The sequence below is a fragment of the Somniosus microcephalus genome, chromosome 3, assembly GCF_052327205.1.
Source record: "Somniosus microcephalus isolate GS21.2 chromosome 3, FLI_Smic_1.0, whole genome shotgun sequence".
Taxonomy (NCBI): domain Eukaryota; kingdom Metazoa; phylum Chordata; class Chondrichthyes; order Squaliformes; family Somniosidae; genus Somniosus; species Somniosus microcephalus.
Genome location: NC_140989.1, coordinates 13733765 through 13755960, shown reverse-complemented (window position 1 = coordinate 13755960; position 22196 = coordinate 13733765). Strand labels below are relative to the sequence as shown.

General features: G+C 45.8%; 1 protein-coding gene across 1 annotated transcript in view; it reads right to left on the bottom strand.

Annotated features, from left to right (window-relative positions):
* Positions 1-20033, bottom strand: part of LOC147120865 (regulator of G protein signaling 17-like) — a 43100-nt gene extending 23067 nt beyond the window's left edge. The window contains exons 1-2 of the mRNA XM_085979215.1: positions 19897-20033; positions 17133-17234 (exon numbers count right to left, since the gene is read on the bottom strand). Of these exons, the coding sequence (XP_085835341.1) occupies positions 17133-17234; positions 19897-20033 (239 nt within the window). The remainder of the gene's footprint in view (positions 1-17132; positions 17235-19896) is intronic.
* Between the last annotated feature and the right edge of the window lie 2163 nt (positions 20034-22196).

Here is a 22196-nt window from a genome sequence, read left to right as displayed (position 1 = left end):
GGACAGGGTACTGAATTTAGATGATCAGCCATGATCTCATTGAATGGCGGAGCAGGCTCGAGGGGCCGAATGGCCTACTCCTGCTCCTATATTCTATGTTTCTATGTTTATATAGCGCCTTTCACGACCACCGGACGTCTCAAAGCGCTTTACAGCCAATGAAGTACTTTTTTGGAGTGCAGTCACTGTTTTTGATGGAGGTTTGATAGCGGTTAGATAGAGGTGTTCAAAATCATGAGGGGTTTTGACAGAGTAGCTAGAGAGAAACTGTTTCCAACGGTAGGAAGGTCGATAAACATGGGACACAGATTTCAGGTCATTGCCAAAAGGAGGGAGATGAGGCGAATTCTCTTTACGCAGCGAGTTGTTGTGATCTGGAATGCGCTGCCTGAAAGGGCGGTGGAAGCAGATTCAATAGTAACTTTCCAAAGGGAATTGAACAAATACTCGGAAAGGAAACATTTGCAGGGCTCTGGGGAAAGAGCAGGGGGAGTGGGACTAATTGGAGAGCTCTTTCAAAGAGCCGGCACAGGCACGATGGGCCGAATAGCCGCCTCCTTCTGTGCTGTGCGATTCTATGTACGACAATAATGGAGCATAAAGAGATGGCAGAAATATTAAATTAATATTTTCCTCCAATGTGGTGAAGGATGCAAACTCAGACTAGAGATTAGTTTCGGGGAAAACACTTCGAGATTAATATCAATAGAAATATTATAATGGATAAAGTAATGGAACTTAAGCCTGGCAAATCCCCAGGCCCTGTCAGTTTCAGTCCGAGTGGAGGAAAGGAATGGGATGAGGAAATGGGAGATGTTGTAAGCTTTCCCAGCTTGCTAATGCCAGAGGATTAGAAAGTACATTTATTCAGGAACTGTAAACATAGAAGATAAGAACATAAGACATAGGAGCAGGAGTCGGTCATTCGCCCCCTCGATCCTGCTCCGCCATTCAATAAGATCATGGCTGATCTGATCTTGGCCTCAACTCCACTTCCCTGCCCGCTCCCCATAACCCTCGACTCCCGTACCTTTCAAAAATCTGTCTATCTCCACCTTAAATATATTCAATGACTCCGCCTCCACAGCTCTCTGGGGCAGAGAATTCCAAGGATTCACGACCCTCTGAGAGAAGAAATTCCTCCTCATCTCCGATTTACAAGGGTGCGCCCTTATTCTGAAAGTATGTCCCCTAGTTCTAGATTCCCCCACGAGGGGAAACATCCTCTCTGCATCTACCCTGTCAAGCCCCTATGTTTCAATAAGATCCCCTCTCATTCTTCGAAACTCCAACCTGCTCAACCTTTCTTCATAAGACAACCCCTTCATCTGCGGAATCAACCTCATGAACCTTCTCTGAATAGCCTCCAAGACAAGTGAAAGCGGAAGGTACAAATTAAGTCATTAAAGGCTGCGGGTTTAACAGCGTCGGTGAGAAGGTTGCCAGAATCCATTTTAACAAAGTGAAGTGAGCATTTGGAAAAGCATCAGCTGATTCGGGAGAATGGGCACGGACGGACCTGTGAAAGGGAGGTCGTGTCCGGCTAGCCTACCCGAGTTCATTGGGTGAGGCAGAGGGCGCAGGAGGACCAACAGATACCAGACTGCAGTTGATTTTCATAAAAGCTTTTTTTTCTTTGCGGTTCTGAACAAGAGACGGCGAGCTAAAGGTAGGGGTGCGTGGAATTGGAGCAAGCTCTGCCTCGCAAATCGGAAGCCGGTAGAAGGCGAGAGCGTTAAGCAAAAGCGAGCACGAGGCTTCTTCAATTAAACAGAGCACTGGTCAGCCCGCATCTCCAATTTAGGTTTGGGCGCTGCACCATAGGAGGGTCACTCAGGCCTGGGGGGATCGCTCAGCAGCGATTGCCAGGTAATGACGGCACATTTCCTTCCATAAAAAGCCCATTAGTGAACCGGCCGGGTTTTTAATGACAATCCCACAGCTTTAAGGGTCACTGCTACCAATACCACCTTCTTATCCCCGGATTGATTTTTTATTTAAAAACTGAATTTCAATTCTCAAACTGCCATGGCAGGATTTGAACTCACGTTCATTGAATCATCGAGCAAAGAAGGAGGCCATTCGGCCGATCGTGTCTGTGAATGAGCTCTCCAATTAGTCCCTCTCCCACCCCCCCCCGCTGTTTCCCCATAGTCCTGTAATGTTTTCCTCTTCAAGTATTTCTCCAATTCCCTTTTGAAAGTTACTATTGAATCTGCTTCCACCGCCCTTTCAGGGAGCGCATTCCAGATCACAACAACTCGCTGCGTAAAAAAAATCCCATGTCACCTCTGGTTCTTTTGCCAGTCACCTTAAATCTGTGTCCCCTGGTTACCGACCCTCCTGCCACTGGAAACGGTTTCTCCTTATTTACTCTACAAAAACTGTAATGTCCGTGTGTAATTGAGACACGGACTGCAGAAGTTGGTTATAACAGGTGTTTACTGAATGGAGACAAAACTGGAACTACTATACAAAGTTACTACACAGGCTTATATACAGGGGTGGTCACTACTGGTACTGCAGTATACAGGGGCTGCAGAATATAGTTCCTTCTTCAAGGTACATACACTACAAAAACCGCTCATGATTTTGATCAAATCTCCCCTTTACCTTCTCTGCTCCAAGGAGAGCAACCCCAGCTTCTCCAGTCTCTCCGCATAACTGAGGTCCCTCATCCCTGGTACCATTCCAGTAAATCTCTTCTGCACCCTAAGGGCTTGACATCCTTCCTAAAGTGTGGTGGCCAGAATTGAACACAACACTCCAGCTGAGGCCTAACCAGTGTTTTATAAAGGTTTAGCATAACTTCCTTGCTTTTGAACTTTACTCCTCTGTTAATAAAGCCCAGGATCTCAGATGCTTTAACAGCCTTCTCAACTTGTCCTGCCACCGTCATAGATTTGTGTACATACACCCCCAGGTCTCTCAGTTTTCTGGATTATTAGTCCAGGCCACTAGATTACTAGTCTAACAACAGAACCACTACACCACTGTACCTAGTAAATGCATTTGGGAAGATTTACCCTTTCGGATTGAAGCACTGAGCAAATAATCTAGGCTGACAATTCAGTACGGCACTCTGGGTGTGCTGCGTCGTTGGAGGCTCCGTCTTTCAGAAGAGATGTTAAACCGAGCTCTCTTTGCCCGCTTAGATGGATGTTAACAATCTCATGGCACTATATGCCGATGGCAGGGGAGTCCAGAACCAGGGGTCACAGTCTAAGGATAAGGGGACAGAGATGAGGAGGAATTTCTTCACCCAGAGAGTGGTGAACCTGTGGAATTCTCTACCACAGAAGGCAGTTGAGGCCAATTCATTAAATATATTCAAGAAGGAGGTAGATATATTTCTTAAGGCTAAAGGGATCAAGGGATATGGGGAGAAAGCAGGGACAGGGTACTGAATTTGGATGATCAGCCATGATCTCATTAAATGGCGGAACAGGCTCGAGGGGCCGAATGGCCTACTCCTGCTCCTATCTTCTATGTTTCTATGAAGAGCAGAGTTCTCCTAGTGTCTCAGCCAACATTCCTCACCCAGCCAACATCACCAAAAGACAGGTTTAACTGACCACAGGCCGTGTTTGTGGAATCGGAGTACAAAAATGGCTGCCACGTTCAACTGCCTAGCAACAGCGACTGCGCTTCAAAGTGATCCAAAGTGAAGCACTTTGGGACATTTCTAAGAGATGTGACGAGGCACAGTAAAAATGGAAGTCCGTTTGTTTCCTTTCTACTCATCATGTCCTTTCAGAATATCACCTGGCAACCTTAACGAAGATCGTCACAAGAGCCTTATGCAATATCTCTTCATATAGCGCCTCAGAGCAGGGGGGAAGTTCTCCCGGGTGTCCCCGGGCCAATATCTACCCCTCAACCGACATCACTAAAAAAAAACAGATTATCTGGTCATTATCACACTGCTGTTTGTGGGAGCTTGCTGTGCGCAAATTGGCTGCCGCGTTTCCTGCATTGCAACAGCGACTACACTTCGAAATAGTACGCCATTGGCTGTAAAGCGCTTTGGGACGTCTGGAGGTTGAGGGAAGCATGACAGAAATGCAAGTTCTTTCTTTTCTTTTGGGGGAATTCCTGCCCCACCGTGTTCAGGGTTAACAACAGACAGCAGCAGGAAGAGCTCTGTGTTTGTGGAGAGCAATAACTGCGGTCGAGGATAACCAAACATTTGAAGAGTTGGCGGGGGGTGGGTGTGGAAATAAAAATGTAAAAATCTGAAAATCCTACAGTCCGGAAAGTAAATGCAGCTGGAAGATCTTAACTTGGCCAAAACCAATAAATGTCCTCATAAAAGCAGACATGTTTCCGCTGGACTGGGCAACAACGTGCATCACTCAGCTGCTTTCACTAAGTCTGCCAGAAGGAAGCATTCAAAGGAATGCAAAGCCCTTCCAATCCCGTGCTCCGGTTCTTGCCATGTATCGGCAGCAGCTATCACAGGATCGGCCGTTCCCTGCCTGTGACTTTACGATCATCAAACGACTGTCCTGTCAGAACTTTTACTCCTCCATTACCAGATTTTCTATTGGGAGTCAATAAAAAACACACAGACTGAAGAGAGACCATCCACGATCACTCTATCCACAGACCACGTACAATCCACTCGGTAACATCGCCCGTCTCCGCCCCTGCCCCAGCCCATCTGCTGCTGAATCCCTGTCTTTGTCACTTCGACTATCCCAACCCTCTCCTGGCCGGCCTCCCATCTCCCACGCTCCATAAACTACAGCTCATCCAAACCTCTACTGGCTGTGTCCTAACTCGCACCAAGTCCCGTTCACCCATCACCTGACCTACATCGGCTCCCGGTCCGGCAACACCTCAATTTCAAAATTCTCAATCTTGAGTTCAGATCCCTCCATAACTTCACCCCCTCCCTATCGCTGTAACCTCTTCCAGTCCTACAACCCTGCTCCTGCAATTCTGCCCTCTTGTGTATCCCCGATTTTCATCGCTCCACCATTGGCAGCCTTGCCTTCAGCTGCCTGGGCCCTCAGTTCTGGAATTCCCTCCCTAAACCTCCCCGCCTCTCCCTCCTCCTTTAAGACGCTCCTTGACATGAATCAGTCATTCATGAAAGAAAGGCTTATGAAATAATACTGAGCAGCCTACGGGTGGCACTGTCCAGGGAGAGTATAAATACTCGGGCACGGGCCCAGCTTGCGCAGGACATTCTTAACAGGAACTAGTGAAGGACACAACTAGACCTCCATGTTGTAAAACAGTTGATTAAAGCTTTGTTTAACGCTGAGACCAAGTGCCTAGTAGGTTTCCTACGTCACTCCTTAAAACCTACCTCTTTGACCAAGCTTTTGGTCACCTGTCCTGCATGTGGCTCAGTGTCAAAGTTTATCTGATAACACTCCTGTGAAGTGCCTTGGGACGATTTACTGTGTTAAAGGCGCTATATTAATGGGAGTTTTTGTTGTCAGAGACTCTACCCCACCCATTTCATTAATTGGGGAGAGGTTCTCTGTGACATTTTTATCCACCATCAGGGGAAACCTAGGGCTATCCAAGTCTACACTTCACACGGTGCATCTCCGATCGAATTCATTCCTCGCCGTGACAGTTTCAATATCCCAAGGAGCTCTGGAGCCACGATGTTGCAGAGTATTGATCCTCTCTACCGCCACTCACCCATCTAACCTTCATGGGTTGAAATCACCTTGTGCGATATTAGTATTTATATGGGGTATGGTAGTGGTTATGTTACTAGACCAATAATCCAGAGAAAGTGAGTTTATATCCCACCATTGGCAGATTGAGAATTTGAATTCATTAAAAAAAAATCTCAGTAAAAGTGACCAGGAAGGTGTGAGATTGTCGTTAAAAACCCGACTGGATCACTCATGCCCTTTAGGGAAGGAAACCTGCCATCCTTACCCAGTCTGGCCAACATACGACTCCAGTCCCACACCAAAGTGCCACCACAGGCATGATGGGCAGATTGAGTAGATTGGGCCTGTACTCTCTGGAGTTTAGAAGAATGAGAGGTGATCTCATTGAAACATACAAGATTCTGAGGGGGATTGACAGGGTAGATGCTGAGAGGTTGTTTCCCCTGGTTGGAGAGTCTAGAACTAGGGGGCAGAGTCTCAGGATAAGGGGTCGGCCATTTAAGACTGAGATGAGGAGGAATTTCTTCACTCAGAGGGTTGTGAATCTTTGGAATTCTCTGCCCCCGAGGGCTGTGAATGCTGAGTCTTTGCGTATATTCAAGGCTGAGATCGATGGGTTTTTGGACTCTAGGGGAATCAAGGGATATGGAGACCGGGGCGGGAAAGTGGAGTTGAGGTCGATGATCAGCCATGATCTTATTGAATGGCGGAGCAGGCTCGAGGGGCCGAATGGCCCACTCCTGCTCTTACCTTTTATGTTCTTATGCTCTTAATGGCCTCCTTCTGTGCTGTAAGATTCCAGTAGCAAGTGAGGTAATGCCTTTGTATTTACATCTACTACCCTCCCAGGATGTGGCCATCGCTGGAAAGGTTGGCCAACTCTAGTTGAGAAGGTGATGGTGGGCCTTCTTGAACCACTGCTTAGCGATTGTTAACACAACGGAGTGGCTCATTTTGCCACTTCAGAGGGACAATAAGAGTGTGGGACTGGAGTCACGTGTAGGGTTGGGTAGGGGTGGCAGACTCTCCTCCCTGAAGGATGTCAGTGAATGGGTTGGGGTTTTTGTGACAATCTGACAGACCTCAATAGTTAATTTTATTTGGTACCAGCTCAGACTTGTTGAATTCACTTGCTGTGGCAGGATTCTGAACTTGTAACCTCTGGGATGTTAGTGCAGTAAACGGAGGCATTGACCCACTTATTAGAACCTAAGAACATAAGAATTAGGAGCAGGAGTCGGCCATACGGCCCCTTGAGCCTGCTCCGCCATTCAATAAGATCATGGTTGATCATCGACCTCAACTTCACTTTCCCGCCCGATCTCCATATCCCTTGATTCCCCGAGAGTCCAATAATCTATCGACCTCAGCCTTGAATATACTCAAAGACTCAGCATCCACAGCCCTCGGAGGCAGAGAATTCCAAAGATTCACAACCCTCCGAGTGAAGAATTTCCTCCTCATCTCAGTCTTAACTAGCTGACCCCTTATCCCGAGACTATGCCCCCTAGTTCTAGACACTCCAGCGAGGGGAAACAACCTCTCAGCATCTACCCTGTCAATCCCCTTCAGAATCTTGTATGTTTCAATGCGATCACCTCTCATTCTTCTAAACTCCAGAGAGTATCGGCCCAATCTTCTCAATCTCTCCTCATAGGACAACCCTCTCATCCCAGGAATCAATCTAGTGAACCTTCGTTGCACCGCCTCCAAGGCAAATTTCAAATAAATGGTCTAGTGTCTTGTTACAATAATGGTTGGGGGAGATTTCAACTTGCATACTAATTTGCTTAAGTAAAATCATACAGAGTGACTTCAATCCTCAACCACATTTACAGCTCGCTCTTTTTAAAATATGTCAAAACAACTACTTTAGTTCAGAAGCTGTTCTACATAAACACAGCTCGGAAAAATCCTGACAAACATGGAAATGTATGAAAATAATTTTCTTATAAAACACTGGGTTGCTCAGAGCTCAGGAACGATTGTGATTCTCACTTTGAACATCCATTGGGCTAGTCAGAAATACCAACCAGCAGCATAGAAACAGCTTAATGAGATAGAATCATACAGCACAAGAGGAGGCCATTCTGCCCATCGTGCCTGTGCCGGCTCTTTGAAAGAGCTGTCCAATTAGTCCCACTCCCCCTGCTCTTTCCCCAGAGCCCTGCATATTTCTCCTTTTCAAGTATTTATCCAATTCCCTTTAGAAAGTTATGATTGAATCTGCTTCCACCGCCCTTTCAGGCAGTGCGTTCCAGGTCATCACAACTCGCAGCTTTAAAAACTGGGTTAAGTGTTTGGCAAAACTACTTCTGTGTGGGAAGAGGGTAGGCAATTCACCATATTCATAATGACTGTACAAATCAGTGATCGAACAACAAGTTGCACCTCAATTTTCATTGTCTATTTACCACAAAACATCTTTACATTAAGACCTGCATTTATAAAGCGCCTTATTACATCTCGGAACCATAGATATTTACAACAAGGCCGAATGGGATAATGCCCAGGTAATCTGTTTTAGTGATGTTGATTGAGGGATAAATATTGGCCCAGGACACCGGGGAGAACTCCCCTGCTCTTCTTCGAAATAGTGCCCGTGGGATCTTTTACATCCACCTGAGAGGGCAAACGGGGCCTCGGTTTAACGTCTCATCCAAAAGACTGCACCTCAGTACTGCACTGAGTGTCAGCCTAGATTAGGTGCTTGAATCTCTGGGATTTGAACCCACAACCTTCTGACTTAGAGGCAAGAGTGCTGCCCACTGAACCACAGCGGACACTGAAGAGAGTGAGAAGAGATGGGAGAGAGGGAAAGGAGATAGAGAGTCAGATGGGAGAGAAAAGGATTGAAGAGAGGGAAAGTAGGAGAGTGAGAGGAAGAGGAAAGAAGGAATAAAAACAGGTGGGAGAGAGCCTGGGATGAGTGATAGCAGAGAGAGAGAGAGAGAGAGAGACAGAGAGAGAGAGAGACAATGAGAGAGAGAGAGGGAGAGAGAGAGAGACAGAGAGATATACCTGTTTATACACTGTATGAATGGAACCGCGTTTATGTGTTCAACCATAAATGTATTTTGATGCTTTGGCAACATAAGATGTACCTTATCATGCCAATAAAGCGATTTGTATTATTGTATTATTATTGAGAGAGAGAGAGACAGAGAGAGAGAGTGAGAGAGACAGAGAGAGAGAGAGAGAGAGAGCGAGAGACAGAGAGAGTGAGAGAGAGAGACAGAGAGAGAGAGAGAGAGAGACAGAGAGAGAGAGAGAGAGAAAGAGTTGTTACTGAAACTAAGTACTCCTACCCAGCCGGACCCTGACCAGTCCCAGACCAACACTGCTCACCAAACACCAATCCGAGTGGACCAAATCATTAAACAATGCAAAGAAACCTACCTGGAACATTGGAACAAAATAACCAAAAGCCAAAGCAGATTAGAATGCTACCGGGCCCTAAAAAGAGAATATAAACTGGCAGACTATCTCTCGACCATCAGAGACACAAAACAGAGACAGGCCCTCACCAGATACAGACTAAGCGACCACCAACTGGCAATTGAAAAAGGAAGATACAAGAAATCCTGGCAACCTAAAGAAAATAGAATATGTGATCACTGTCTGGCCGGCGAGGTTGAGACAGAGGTGCACTTCCTCCTAAAATGCAAAAAATTCAACAAAACAAGAAACATATATTTTGACAAGCTCAGCCTTACAACCCCAGATTTCAAAGAATTGGATGACCTGTCAAAATTAAGAATAGTCCTGGGGGAAGGAGACAGACCATATCTTGGTGCCCAATATGTAACAACATGTCACAGCCTGAGGAACAGTGAGTGACTAACAAGCACACCCATAGCATATATACTCTAAAAATGTTTAAATCAATACTGAATGTACCCAACGACTGTTTAAATTAATACTGAATGTACCCAACGAGGGTCAACTACTGTTTAAATTAATACTGTCTGTACCCAACGAAGGTCAAAATTGTTTGACACCTACAGAATGTTGGAAACCTGTACTTTTTTGCTATGTAAGCTTTGGCAATATGGTTCCCTGTAAACTTTCATGCCAATAAAGCATTTGAATTTGAATTTGAATTTGAATTTGAGAGACAGAGAGAGAGAGAGAGAGACAGAGAGAGAGAGACAGACAGAGAGAGAGAGACAGAGAGACAGAGAGAGATAGGGAGAGAGACAGAGAGAGAGACAGAGAGGGAGAGAGAGAAACAGAGAGAGAGAGAGAGAGAGACAGAGACAGAGAGAGAGAGAGACAGAGACAGAGAGAGACAGAGACAGAGAGAGAGACAGAGAGAGAGAGAGAGAGAGAGAGAGACAGAGAGAGAGAGAGAGAGAGAGAGAAGGAGACAGACCATACCTTGGGGCCAAATATGTAACAACATGTCACAACCTGAGGACTGTTTAAAAGTAAGACTGTTTAAAATTAATATTGAACGTACCAAATGAAGTAGAAAGACTGTTTAAAATTAATATTGTTTAAAAGTAATATTGTATGTACCCAACAAATGTCAAATCGATTGACACCTACAGAATGTTGGAAAACTGTACCTTTTTGATATGTAAGCTTTGGCAATATGGTTCTCTGTAAACTTTCATGCCAATAAAGCATTTGAACTGAACTGAACTGAGAGACAGAGAGAGAGACAGAAAGAGAGAGAGACAGAGAGAGAGAGACAGAAAGAGAGAGAGACAGAGAGAGACAGAGAGAGAGAGTGACAGAGAGACAGAGAGACAGAGAGAGAGACAGAGAGCGAGAGAGCGAGAGACAGAGAGAGAGAGAGAGAGAGACAGAGCGAGGCCCTGAAATGCCAAGAGAGGATCATAAAGAAGAATACCCTCAGTCAACTAGTCCTGGGACTCAGTGAAGTAACTACTAGCACTACTAACAATAACCAGCCCCAGGACAGTGACATCATAGCACAGAGAATTCGACCCAACACAATTGTCACTAAGCAAAAGGAAAAATATCTGTCATATTGGGCAGAAACAACAAAAACCCAAAACAAACTCAATTGCTACTTGGCCCTAAACAGACAATACAACATGGCTGAATACCTGACCATGGTAAAATATAGCAAATTGAGAAAAACCTTGACTATGTACAGACTTAGTGAGCATAGCCTGGCTATCGAAAAAGGCAGACACAGACAGACCTGGCTGACAAGAGAGAACAGGATATGCTCTCACTGCAGTCAGGGAGTGGTGGAGACAGAGATGCACTTCCTCACAGCTTGTGGAAAATATCAGGGCATAAGGGGGAATTTCTACACAAAATTCACAAAAATATGCCCTGAATTCAAAAATTTGAATGACGACCAAAAACTCCCATACCTATTAGGGGGACAGAGAAATTGTGTAACCTTAGCAGCACACTATGTTACAGCTTGCCATAAACAGAGGGACAACCATGAAATCTAAGAATAGAGTATATACAAATTATATGAATGTATATTTATACACTCAGGGATATATCTGTTTATACACTGTATGGATAGATCTGCGTTTATGTGTTCAACCATAAATGTTTTTTCGATGCTTTGGCAACATAAGATGTACCTTGTCATGCCAATAAAGCGATTTGAATTGAATAGAATTGAATTGAGAGAGAGAGAGAGACAGAGAGAGAGAGAGAGAGAGAGAGAGGCAGAGAGAGAGAGAGAGAGACAGAGAGACAGACAGAGGCAGAGAGAGACAGACAGACAGAGAGAGACAGAGAGAGAGAGAGACAGAGAGAGAGAGACAGAGAGAAAGAGAGAGAGAGAGAGAGAGAGACAGAGAGAGAGACAGAGAGAGAGAGACAGAGAGAAAGAGAGAGAGAGAGACAGAGACAGAGAGAGAGAGAGAGAGAGAGAGAGTGAGACAGAGAGAGAGACAGAGAGAGAGAGGAAGGAGGAGGAAACAGAAATGGAAAACGAGTGAAAGAAAGAAAAAGAAAATTAGTGCAAGAGAGAGAACGCTTTTCAAAAATGATCCTAGCAAATCTTTTGGGAATTATTTTTTCTGTTCCAATGAGCTTATGTAACAAAACACTGGGAAATCATTAACAGCTGGAAGCAGCTGTGCTTAATGAGTGCACTGAATCCATTTTTTGTCATTTTTAAACACTGAAATCCTGTCACATCTGCTACTCCCTCAGGAGCTGTCTGAAATTCCTGCGTTCTTCACAGCTACCTCTGCACCAGTGAATGGGATGCTCATGCCCAGTGTCTCCCTGCAGTCTGCCTTCATTGCGCAGGACTCTCTCCGATCGGGGAGCTCAAGACCCTGAAATATCAGGTATCACCCTCTGTCGCATCTCACTGCCCCCAACTGGCATTTCAACTCCAGTTGTGCTTCATGCAGCAAATACCTCAGGGGCTCTCTTTTCCCTCTCCTATTTCGCTCCCTTTCTCATAAGAACATAAGAAATAGGAGCAGGAATTGGCCACTCGGCCCCTCGAGCCAGCTCCGCCATTCAATAAGATCCTGGCTGATCCTGGGCTCAAAGCCACTTCCCTGCCCGCTCCCCAGAACCCTTCACTCCCTTATCTTGCAAAAATCTGTCTATCTCCACCTTAAATGTATTTATGGCCCAGCCTCCACAGCTCTCTGGGGCAGAGAATTCCACAGATTTACGACTCTCTGGGAGAAGAAATTCCTCCTCATCTCAGTTCTAAAAGGGCGACCCTTTATTCTCACTCTCTGTCTCTCCTCCTCCTGTTCCCATTCGCTTTTCCTGAGTCCCTTTTACTTTCTCACTATTTCTCTTGCCTCTGCTCTTAGATTCCTTTCATCACCGTCTCTCCCCCTCATTCATTTTCAATCCCCTCACTCCCTCTCTCTCTCTCTCTGCCTGCTTTACTTTCTCTCCTTTCTAAGTCCTTCCTCCTTCTGCCTCTCCTCCGTCTCTCATTCCATTTCTCCTCATCTCACTTTCCTCTTCTCCTGCACTCCCTTTTTCCTTTCTTTTTATCTTCCCTTCCTCTGTTTTTCCTCACTACCTCACTTCCTCTGTCACTTTTGCCTTCTCCCCTCCCTCACTGCTTTTTCTCTCAATATTTCTCTTCTCAGTCCTCTCCTTTTCTCTTTCAGTAAAGTTCTTCCGAGTATCTATTTTAAATTTGCTTTTCACTAATTTAGTTTTCTATCCCTATAAGCCTGGGTTACACTTGAACAACCAACCACCGACTCGTCTCAAATCCAGAAGGCCGTTTTGGACCATCGCCGAAGCCCTTCAGCGATCTCCCCTCAGCCTTGATGACCAAAGGTGAAATGCTTGGAGGAACTGCGACATACGGAATGGATTCCTTATAGAGGACCCCACAGTACAAGCTGAAGGATCAAACCTTCCTCGCAAACAGTGGACAACCATCAACCACCTCAGAACCGGTCATGGTAGATGCTGCCACCTTCTCCATAGGTGGAAGATTAAAGCATCCCCATCATGTGACTGTGGAGCTCCTGATCAGACCCTGGAGCACATCATTGAGCGCTGCCCTCAGAGGAAATTCGCAGGCAGCCTACAAGATATCCACGCTGTTACAAGATATCCACGCTGTTACACCGGAAGCTTTGGCCTGCATATCTGACTTCAATATTGACATTTGATTTGCTCTATTACTACCGTACGAAAGAATAATAATTCTGGGTTCACCTTACCGACACCATTTAATGTTTTATTTACCTTTAATGAGGTTTCCACCACACTTAACCTTTCCTCAGAAGGAGGTCACATGAAAAGATGACGATATTAAACAGGAGGTGGGGTGGCCTTGTTAGTAAAGGATGAAATCAGAGCAATAGTGAGAAAGGATATTGGCTCAGAAAATCAAGATGTAGAATCAGTCTGGGTGGAGCTCAGAAGCACCAAGGGGCAGAAAACATTGGTAGGAGTTGTCTATAGGCCTCCAAACAGTAGTGGTAATGTAGGGAATGGCATCAAACAGGAAATTAGAGATGCATGTAACAAGGGTACTACAGTAATAATGGGTGACTTTAATTTACATATAGACTGGCTAAACCAAATTAGCAATAATGCTGTGGAGGATGAATTTCTGGAGTGTGTACGAGATGGTTTTTTAGACCAGTACGTTGAGGAGCCAACTAGGGAACAGTCTATCCTAGATTGGGTATTGTGCAATGAGAAGGGGTTCATTAATAATCTTGTTGTGCGGGGTCCTTTAGGGAAGAGTGACCATAACATGATAGAATTCTTCATTAAAATGGAAAGTGAAGAAGTCCAATCCGAAACTAGGATCCTAAATCTAAACAAAGGAAACTACGATTGTATGAGGAGGGAGTTGGCTATGATAGATTGGGGAGCTTCATTAAAAGGCATGACGGTGGATAGGCAATGGCTAACATTTAAGGAACGAATGCATGAATTGCAACAGTTATAAAAAAAAAAGGAAAAGTGACTCAACCATGGCTAACAAAAGAAATTAAGGATAGTATTAGATCCAAAGAGGAGTCATATAAAGTTGCCAGAAAAAGTAACAAGCCTGAGGATTGGGAGCAGTTTAGAGTTCAGCAAAAAAGGACCAAGAGATTGATTAAGAGGGGAAAAATAGCGTATGAGAGTAAACTTGCAAGGAACATAAAAGCGGATTATAAAAGCTTCTACAAGTATGTAAAAAGAAAAAGATTAGTGAAGACAAATGTAGGTCCCTTACAGTCAGAAACAGGAGAATCTATAATGGGGAACAAGGAAATGGCAGAGCAATTAAACAAATACTTTGGTTCTGTCTTCACGGAAGAGGACACAAATAACTTCCCAGAAATGCTAGGGAACCAAGGGTCTAGTGAGAAGGAGGAATTAAAGGAAATTAGTATTGGTAAAAAAAATAGTGCTGGAGAAATTAATGGGACTGAAAGCTGATAAATCCCCAGGGCCTGATAATCTGCACTACAGAGTACTAAAAGAAGTAGCCATGAAAATAGTGGATGCATTGGTTGTCATCTTCCAAAATTTTATTGATTATGGAACAGTTCCTGCAGATTGGAGGGTGCCAAATGTAACCCCACTATTTAAAAAAGGAGGGGGAGAGAAAACAGGCAACTACAGACCGGTTAGCCTAACATCAGTAGTAGGGAAAATGCTAGAGTCTATTATAAAGGATGTGATAACAGGACACTTAGAAAATATCAACGGGATTAGACAAAGTCAACATGGATTTATGAAAGAGAAATCGTGTTTGACAAACCTACTGGAGGATGTAATTGGTAGAATAGATAAGGGAGAACCAGTGGATATGGTGTATTTGGATTTTCAGAAGGCCTTTGATAAAGTCCCACATAAGAGGTTAGTGTGCAAAATTAAAGCACATGGGATTGGAGGTAATATACTGGCATGGATTGAAAATTGGTTAACAGACAGGAAACAGAGAGTAGGAATAAATGGGTCTTTTTGAGGTGGCAGGTGGTGACTAGTGGGGTGCCGCAGGGATCAGTGCTTGGGCCCCAGCTATTCACAATATATATCAATGATTTGGATGAGGGAACCAAATGTAATATTTCCAAGTTTGCTGATGACACAAAACTAGGTGGGATTGTGAGTTGTGAGGAGGATGCAAAGAGGCTTCAAGGCGATTTAGACAAGTTGAGTGAGTGGGCAAATACATGGCAGATGCCATAAATGTGAAGTTATCCACTTCGATAGGAAAAACAGAAAGACAAGAGTATTATTTAAATGGTGATAGATTGGGAAATGCTGATGTACAGAGGGACCTGGGTGTCCTTGTACACCAGTCACTAAAAGCAAATATGCAGGTGCAGCAAACAGTTAGGAAGGCAAATGGTATGTTGGCCTTCATTGCAAGAGGATTTGAATACAGGAGCAAGGATATCTTACTACAGTTGTACAGTGCCTTGGTGAGACCACACCTGGAGTAATGTGTGCAGTTTTGGTCTCCTTACCTAAGAAAGGATATACTTACCATAGAGGGAGTGCAGCGAAGGTTCACCAGACTGATTCCTGGGATGGCAGGACTGTCGTATGAGGAGAGATTGGGTCAACTAGGCCTGTATTCACTAGGGTTTAGAAAAATGAGAGGGGATCTCATTGAAACATATAAAATTCTGACAGGGCTAGACAGACTGGATGCAGGGAGGATGTTTCCCCTGGCTGGGGGGGGGGGGGGGCGGGGGGTCTAGAATGAGGGGTCACAGTCTCAGGATACGGGGTAGGACATTTAGGACTGAGATGAGGAGAAATTTCTTCACTCAGAGGGTGGTGAACCTGTGGAATTCTCTACCACAGAAGGCTGTGGAGGCCAAGTCACTGAATATATTTAAGAAGGAGATAGATAGATTTCTAGACACAAAAGGCATCAAGGGGTATGGGGAGAGAGCGGGAATATGGTATTGAGATAGAGGATCAGCCATGATCATATTGAATGGTGGAGCAGGCTCGAAGGGCCGAATGGCCGACTCCTGCTCCTATTTTTCTATGTTTCTATGTTTCTAAGTGTCACCGGCATCATCACTCCTTCGGGTTCCATTTCCTTTGTCAATGAGCTGCTCAATAAACTCTTGCGCATCCCCTCTCCCATCACCGGTGGTAGACCAGCCAGCCACCTGCGTCCTACTCTCTGGAACTCCCTCCCTAAACTGCACCCATACGCCCCCCACCCCACCACCCTGCCTCTTCACCTCCCTCTCCCTCCTCCCCTTGAAAATCTACTCAAAACCTGCCTCTTTGACCAAGCTTTGGTCACACCTCAAATTCTCTCCTTTCTTGTCTTGCCTTCTTTCCACCACCACCCCCCCCCCCCCCCCCCCCACCCCCATCTGCACCTCGGAATGTTTTTTTTAATATAAACATTAAAAGGTGCAAATTGCTGATGTTCGCAGCTTAAATTCCTCTCTGTGTTCTGCCAACGCGGCTGTCGACCCGTTTACAAGATAAACCGGCAGCACGGTGGCATAGTGGTTAGCACTGTTGCCTCACAGCGCCAGGGACCCGGGTTCGAACCCGGCCTCGGGTGACTGTCTGTGTGGAGTTTGCACATTCTCCCCGTGTTTGCGTGGGTTTCCTCCGGGTGCTCCGGTTTCCTCCCACAGTCCAAAGATGTGCGGGTTAGGTTGATTGGCTATGATAAATTGACTGTTAGGGGGATTAAATACGTGGGGTTAGGGGGATAGGGTGGGATATGTGTTGGTGTAGGGGTTACAGGGATCGGGTGGGATATGTGTCGGTGCAGGCTCGATGGGCCGAAATGGCCTCTATCTGCACTGCGGGGTTTCTGTGATTCTGTGAAAAGAGGCCGACAGCTTTCATTAAAATAGCGCACAAGGGATTTTTTTTACGTGACCAAGTTAAGCCTCTCATTAATAGAGGAACTGAATTAGGTCTGTAGACAATTATGGAAAGGGTTGGGTGGATGGTTTGTTGCAAAGACTTCCCCTTTAAATTCTCGAGTTCAGTTGAGTTTGCAAAGATTGCTATGCGGCAAAGGCTAGTCACGTTTTTTCTTTACAATCCACTGACCTCTCCTCAGTAGATTCAATGGTCTCCACGGTGGTCTCCATCTTGGTCTCTTCCGTAGGCCTTCCTGCCATCTCCTCTCTTTCTTCTTTCCTAGCAGAGAGGCTGGAAAGAGGGAGCACACTTAATTTCATCCAGGCAAAGGGGAGGTTGATACATTTGTTATTTGGAAAAACCCTGTCAAAGCTGGAGATATTACCAGGGGTGACCATAAGCTTGGCCATGGAGGTAGGTTTTACGGACGACTTTGAAAGTTGTCTCTCTAATTTGTGAGCATCTTCTCACTCCAAACTTTGAGATTAATTTCCACCCCGGTTCTCCTGGCTGTCTACAGTAACATTGGCGGAAGATATACAGTATATATTAATCTGTGAGGAGGGGGCTGTTATCTGTAATGTGTGAGGAGGGGGCGCAGTTATTGCTGTCACAAAGTATGGCTCCAAGTTTTTTAATCCCTCTCTCCTGGGCATGTCCTCACATTGCAAGATGTCGGCCCTTCAGTTTTGACTAATTGCTGAAAAATCTTGCTAACGCAAGCTCATTAGGGTCAGCATCTTCTAGTCAGGGGAATCAACTGAGGTTGGAGCGCTTCCGTCATATCTAATGGGATCCGGGAAGCTGTTAATTATAAATGAGACCACTGTTAGCGAGAGAGTTCTCTTTTAATGGCTCCATGATAGAAGAACTCCCCAGTTTTACTTCGAAATAGTGCCATGGAATCTTTTACGTCCACCTGAGAGAGCAGACGGGGCCTCGGTTTAACATCTCATCCGAAAGACGGCACCTCCGACAGTGCAGCACTCCCTCGGCACTGCACTGAGAGTGTCAGCCTGGATTATGGGCTCAAATCTCTGGAGTGGGACTTGAACCCACGACCTTTTGACTCGGAGGCGAGAGAGTGCTGCCCACTGAGCCGCGACTGACACCGCAAGAGAAAAAGTAAACTCCCAGACACTGCGGCCAACAACCCTGGAGGAATGGCACCACTCGCTGCATGTTTCTGGCCAGCGTCACAACAACATTGAACAAACAGAGGGGCCGTAACATGCCCAGGATGCACGGTGGCCCTGCTGCATATGCAATCTAACTGGTAAATGGATAGAGGGGTCTCTGGAGTACTGAGGATTGTGGGTAATTCAGCCACCATTATTGATCAATTGCTGCAATGGACAGGTCAGGAGACCAATGGCGGGAGTGTGTTGGGGGGGGGCAGTTGGAAGTGGGCAGTCATGTGATGAAACCTCCCAGAATACATCCAACCAAAGTGGCCCATTTTAAACGTGGGCATCTTAAGTGGTGGGGACTGTGTCACAATGGGCAGCAAGTATTTTGCCCCATGACTCTGCTGCCCGTGTCCTAACTCGCACCAAGTCCCGTTCACCCATCACCCCTGTGCTCGCTGACCTATGTTGGCTCCCGGTTAAGCGCACCTTGATTTTAAAATTGTCATCTTTGTTTTCAAATCCCTCCATGGCCTCGCCACCTCCCTATCTCGCTAATTCCCTCCAGCTCCACCCTCCCACTCCGCTCGAGATCTCTGCGCTCCTCCAATTCTGGCCTCTTGCTCAACTCTGATTTTAATCGCTCCACCATTGGCGGCCGTGCCTTCAGCTGCCAAGGCCCTAAGCTCTGGAATTCCCTCCCTAAACCTCTCCGCCTCTCTCTCCTCCTTTAAGACGCTCCTTAAAACCGACCTCTTTGACCAAGCTTTTGGTCACCTGTCCTAATATCTCCTTACGAGGCTCAGTGTCAAAGTTTGTTTGATAATCGCTCCTGTGAAGCACTCTGGGATGTCTTATTACGTTAAAGACGCTATATAAATACAAGTTGTTGTTGTCGTTGATTGTGCTAGAGAGAGGGTGAGAGAAAAGTACCATGAAATTATAGGTATGATAGCAAAATACTGCGGATGCTGGAAATCCGAAATAACAACAGAAAATGTTGGAAAAACTCAGCAGGCCAGGCAACATCCGTGGAGAGAGAAATAGAGTCAACGTTTCAGGTCGAAACCCTTCGTCAAGACTGAAAAACACAGGAAATAAAACAGATTAAAAGGCCAGTTTGGGGGCTGGGAAATGGGGATGAAAGAACAAAAGAGAAGTGAAGAGACATTAAGAGGTATTCAAAACCAGACGAGATGGTGATAGGACTAGTGGAGACAAAAGACGGCTCCAGATTAGGTGTGAAATGCGCTGGCAGAATGGGAGACAGCTGCCATGTGGGAGAGAGGAAAAGGGGGAAGGGCACAAAACAAAGGTGTGGGTAAAAAATATATATAAAAGTGTAATAGGGGCCGAGGTTATGATCTGAAATTGTTGAACTTGATATCGAGTCCGGAAGGCTGTAAAGTGTCTAATCGGAAGATGAGGTGCTGTTCCTTGAGCAAGAGGCCGAGTGCGGTGAGGTCTGAGTGGGAATGGGGCGGTGAATTAAAATGACAGGCGACCGGAAGCTCAGGGTCACCCTTACGGACTGAACGGAGGTGTTCCGCAAAGCGGTCACCCAATCTCTATTTCTCTCTCCACGGAGGTTGCCTGGGCTGCTGAGTTTTTCCAGCATTTTCTGTTGTTATTACCATGAAATTATATCAAGTCTATAGCACAGAAACAGGCCATTCGGCCCTACTGGTCCATGCCGGCATTTGTGCTTCACACGAGCCTCCTCCCACCCCTACTTCATTCCACCAGTAAAGGGAAAGACTCGTTACCGCCAGTCCCAATGTGTGCCGGAAGGAGTAACGCAGTGCGTGCGCGCTGGGCCAACCTACCATGAACAGCTACAGCAACAGCACCAGCAGAAGCAGCAAGTGTTGGGTCTCTGATTGGGCGACGCTTGTGGGTCGGTGCAGTCTCCTTCGTTTCTCGTTTCCGCCCTCTTCCCCATTTCTGTTCGTTCGGATCCCATACACTTAAAAGAAAATGAAGGGGGGGGGGCGGGGTGAGGGGGAGGGGGGAAAAAGTTTTGTTTGAAAGTTATAACCACATATTCGTCACGGTGAGGGGGTTCGGTTGGGCTCAACAACTGACCTTTCACCTGTGTGACCTGATGCAATGGGGTTAGCACGCTAACCTTTCACCACTGTGACCTGGTGTAGTTCAATGAAAGGCATTGACCTTTCAACCCCTGACCTTGGTCTGAATCCCCAGGGCCTGATAATCTACATCCTAGGGTACTTAAGGAAGTGGTCCTAGAAATAGTAGATGCATTGCTGGTCATCTTCCAACATTCAATGGAATCTGGAACAGTACCCATGGATTGGAGGGTAGCTAATGTTACCCCACTATTCAAAAAAGGTGGTAGAGAGAAAACGGGGAATTACAGATCAGTAAGCCTGACATCGGTAGTGGGGAAAATGCTAGAGTCCATTATATTAGATGTAATAGCAGAGCACTTGGAAAACAGTGACAGGATCGGACAAAGTCAACATGGATTCACAAAAGGTAAATCGTGCTTGACTAATCACAGAATCACAGAATCCCCACAGTGCAGATAGAGGCCATTTCGGCCCATCAAGCCTGCACCGACACATATCCCACCCTATCCCCGTAACCCCACGTATTTAATCCCCTAACACTAAGGGTCAATTTATCATAGCCAAATCAACCTAACCCGCACATCTTTGGACTGTGGGAGGAAACCGGAGCACCCGGAGGAAACCCACGCAGACACAGGGAGAATGTGCAAACTCCACACAGACAGTCGCCCGAGGCCGGATTTGAACCCGGGTTCAAATAATCTACTGGAATTTTTTGAGGATGTAACTGGTAAAATAGATAAGGGAGAACCAGTGGATGTGGTGTATCTGGACTTTCAGAAGGCCTTCGATAAGGTCCTGCATAAGAGGTTAGCGTGTAAAGTTAAGGCACATGGGATTGGGGTCAAGGTATTGACTTGGATAGAGAACTGGTTGGCAGACAGAAAGCAAAGAGTTGGAATAAACGGGTCTTTTTGCAAATGGCAGGCAGTGACTAGTGGGGTACCGCAGGGATCGGTCCTTGGACCCCAGCTATTCACAATATATATATAAATGATCTGGACAAGGGAACTAGATGTAATATCTCCAAATTTGCAGATGACACAAAGCTGGGTGGGCGTGTGTGCTGTGAGGAGGATGCAGAGAAACTCCAGGATGATTTGGACATGTTGGGTGATTGGGCAGAAACATGGCAGATGCAATATAACGTGGATAAATGAGAGGTTATCCACTTTGGTGGCAAAAACAGGAAGGCAGATTATTATCTAAAAATAGCAATAGATTGGGAGAAAGGGAAGTGCTGAAGGTAAGCATGCAGGTGCAGCAGGCGGTTAAGAAGGCAAATGGTATGTTGGTCTTCGTAGCGTATTTGTACAGTTTTGGTCGCCTTATCTGAGGAAGGATGTTCTTGCCATGGAAAGAGTTCAGCGAAGATTCACCAGGCTGATACCTGGGATGGCAGGAATGATGTATGAAGAGAGATTGGGTCGATTGGGCTTGTACTCACTGGGGTTTAGAAGAATGAGAGGTGATGTCATTGAAACTTATAAAATTCTGACAGGACTGGACAGACTAGATGCAGGAAGGATGTTCCCGATGGTCGGGGAGTCCAGAACCAGGGCTCACAGTCTAAGGATAAGGGGTAGGCCATTTAGGACAGAGATGAGGAGGAATTTCTTCACACAGAGAGTGGTGAACCTGTGGAACTCTCTACCACAGAAGGCAGTAGAGGCCAATTCATTAAATATATTCAAGAAGGAGTTGGATATATTTCTTAAGGCTAAAGGGATCAAGGGGTATGGCGAGAAAGCAGGGACCGGGTACTGAATTTGGATGATCAGCCATGATCGCATTGAATGGCGGAGCAGGCTCGAGGGGCCGAATGGCCTACTCCTGCTCCTATCTTCTATGTTTCTATGAATCCAGTCTCCTGCTTATATTGGATGAGCAGAATTCCTGTCAGTCTGAGCCCTGGTCACAGTGAATACCCACAGCATCAAACTGCTCAGAGCTGAGTATCCATTGCCGTTAAAACTAACAGCATTACTCAAAGAGGTGTGACACCTCCCTCAAAGTGCTTGATGCTGAAGCAG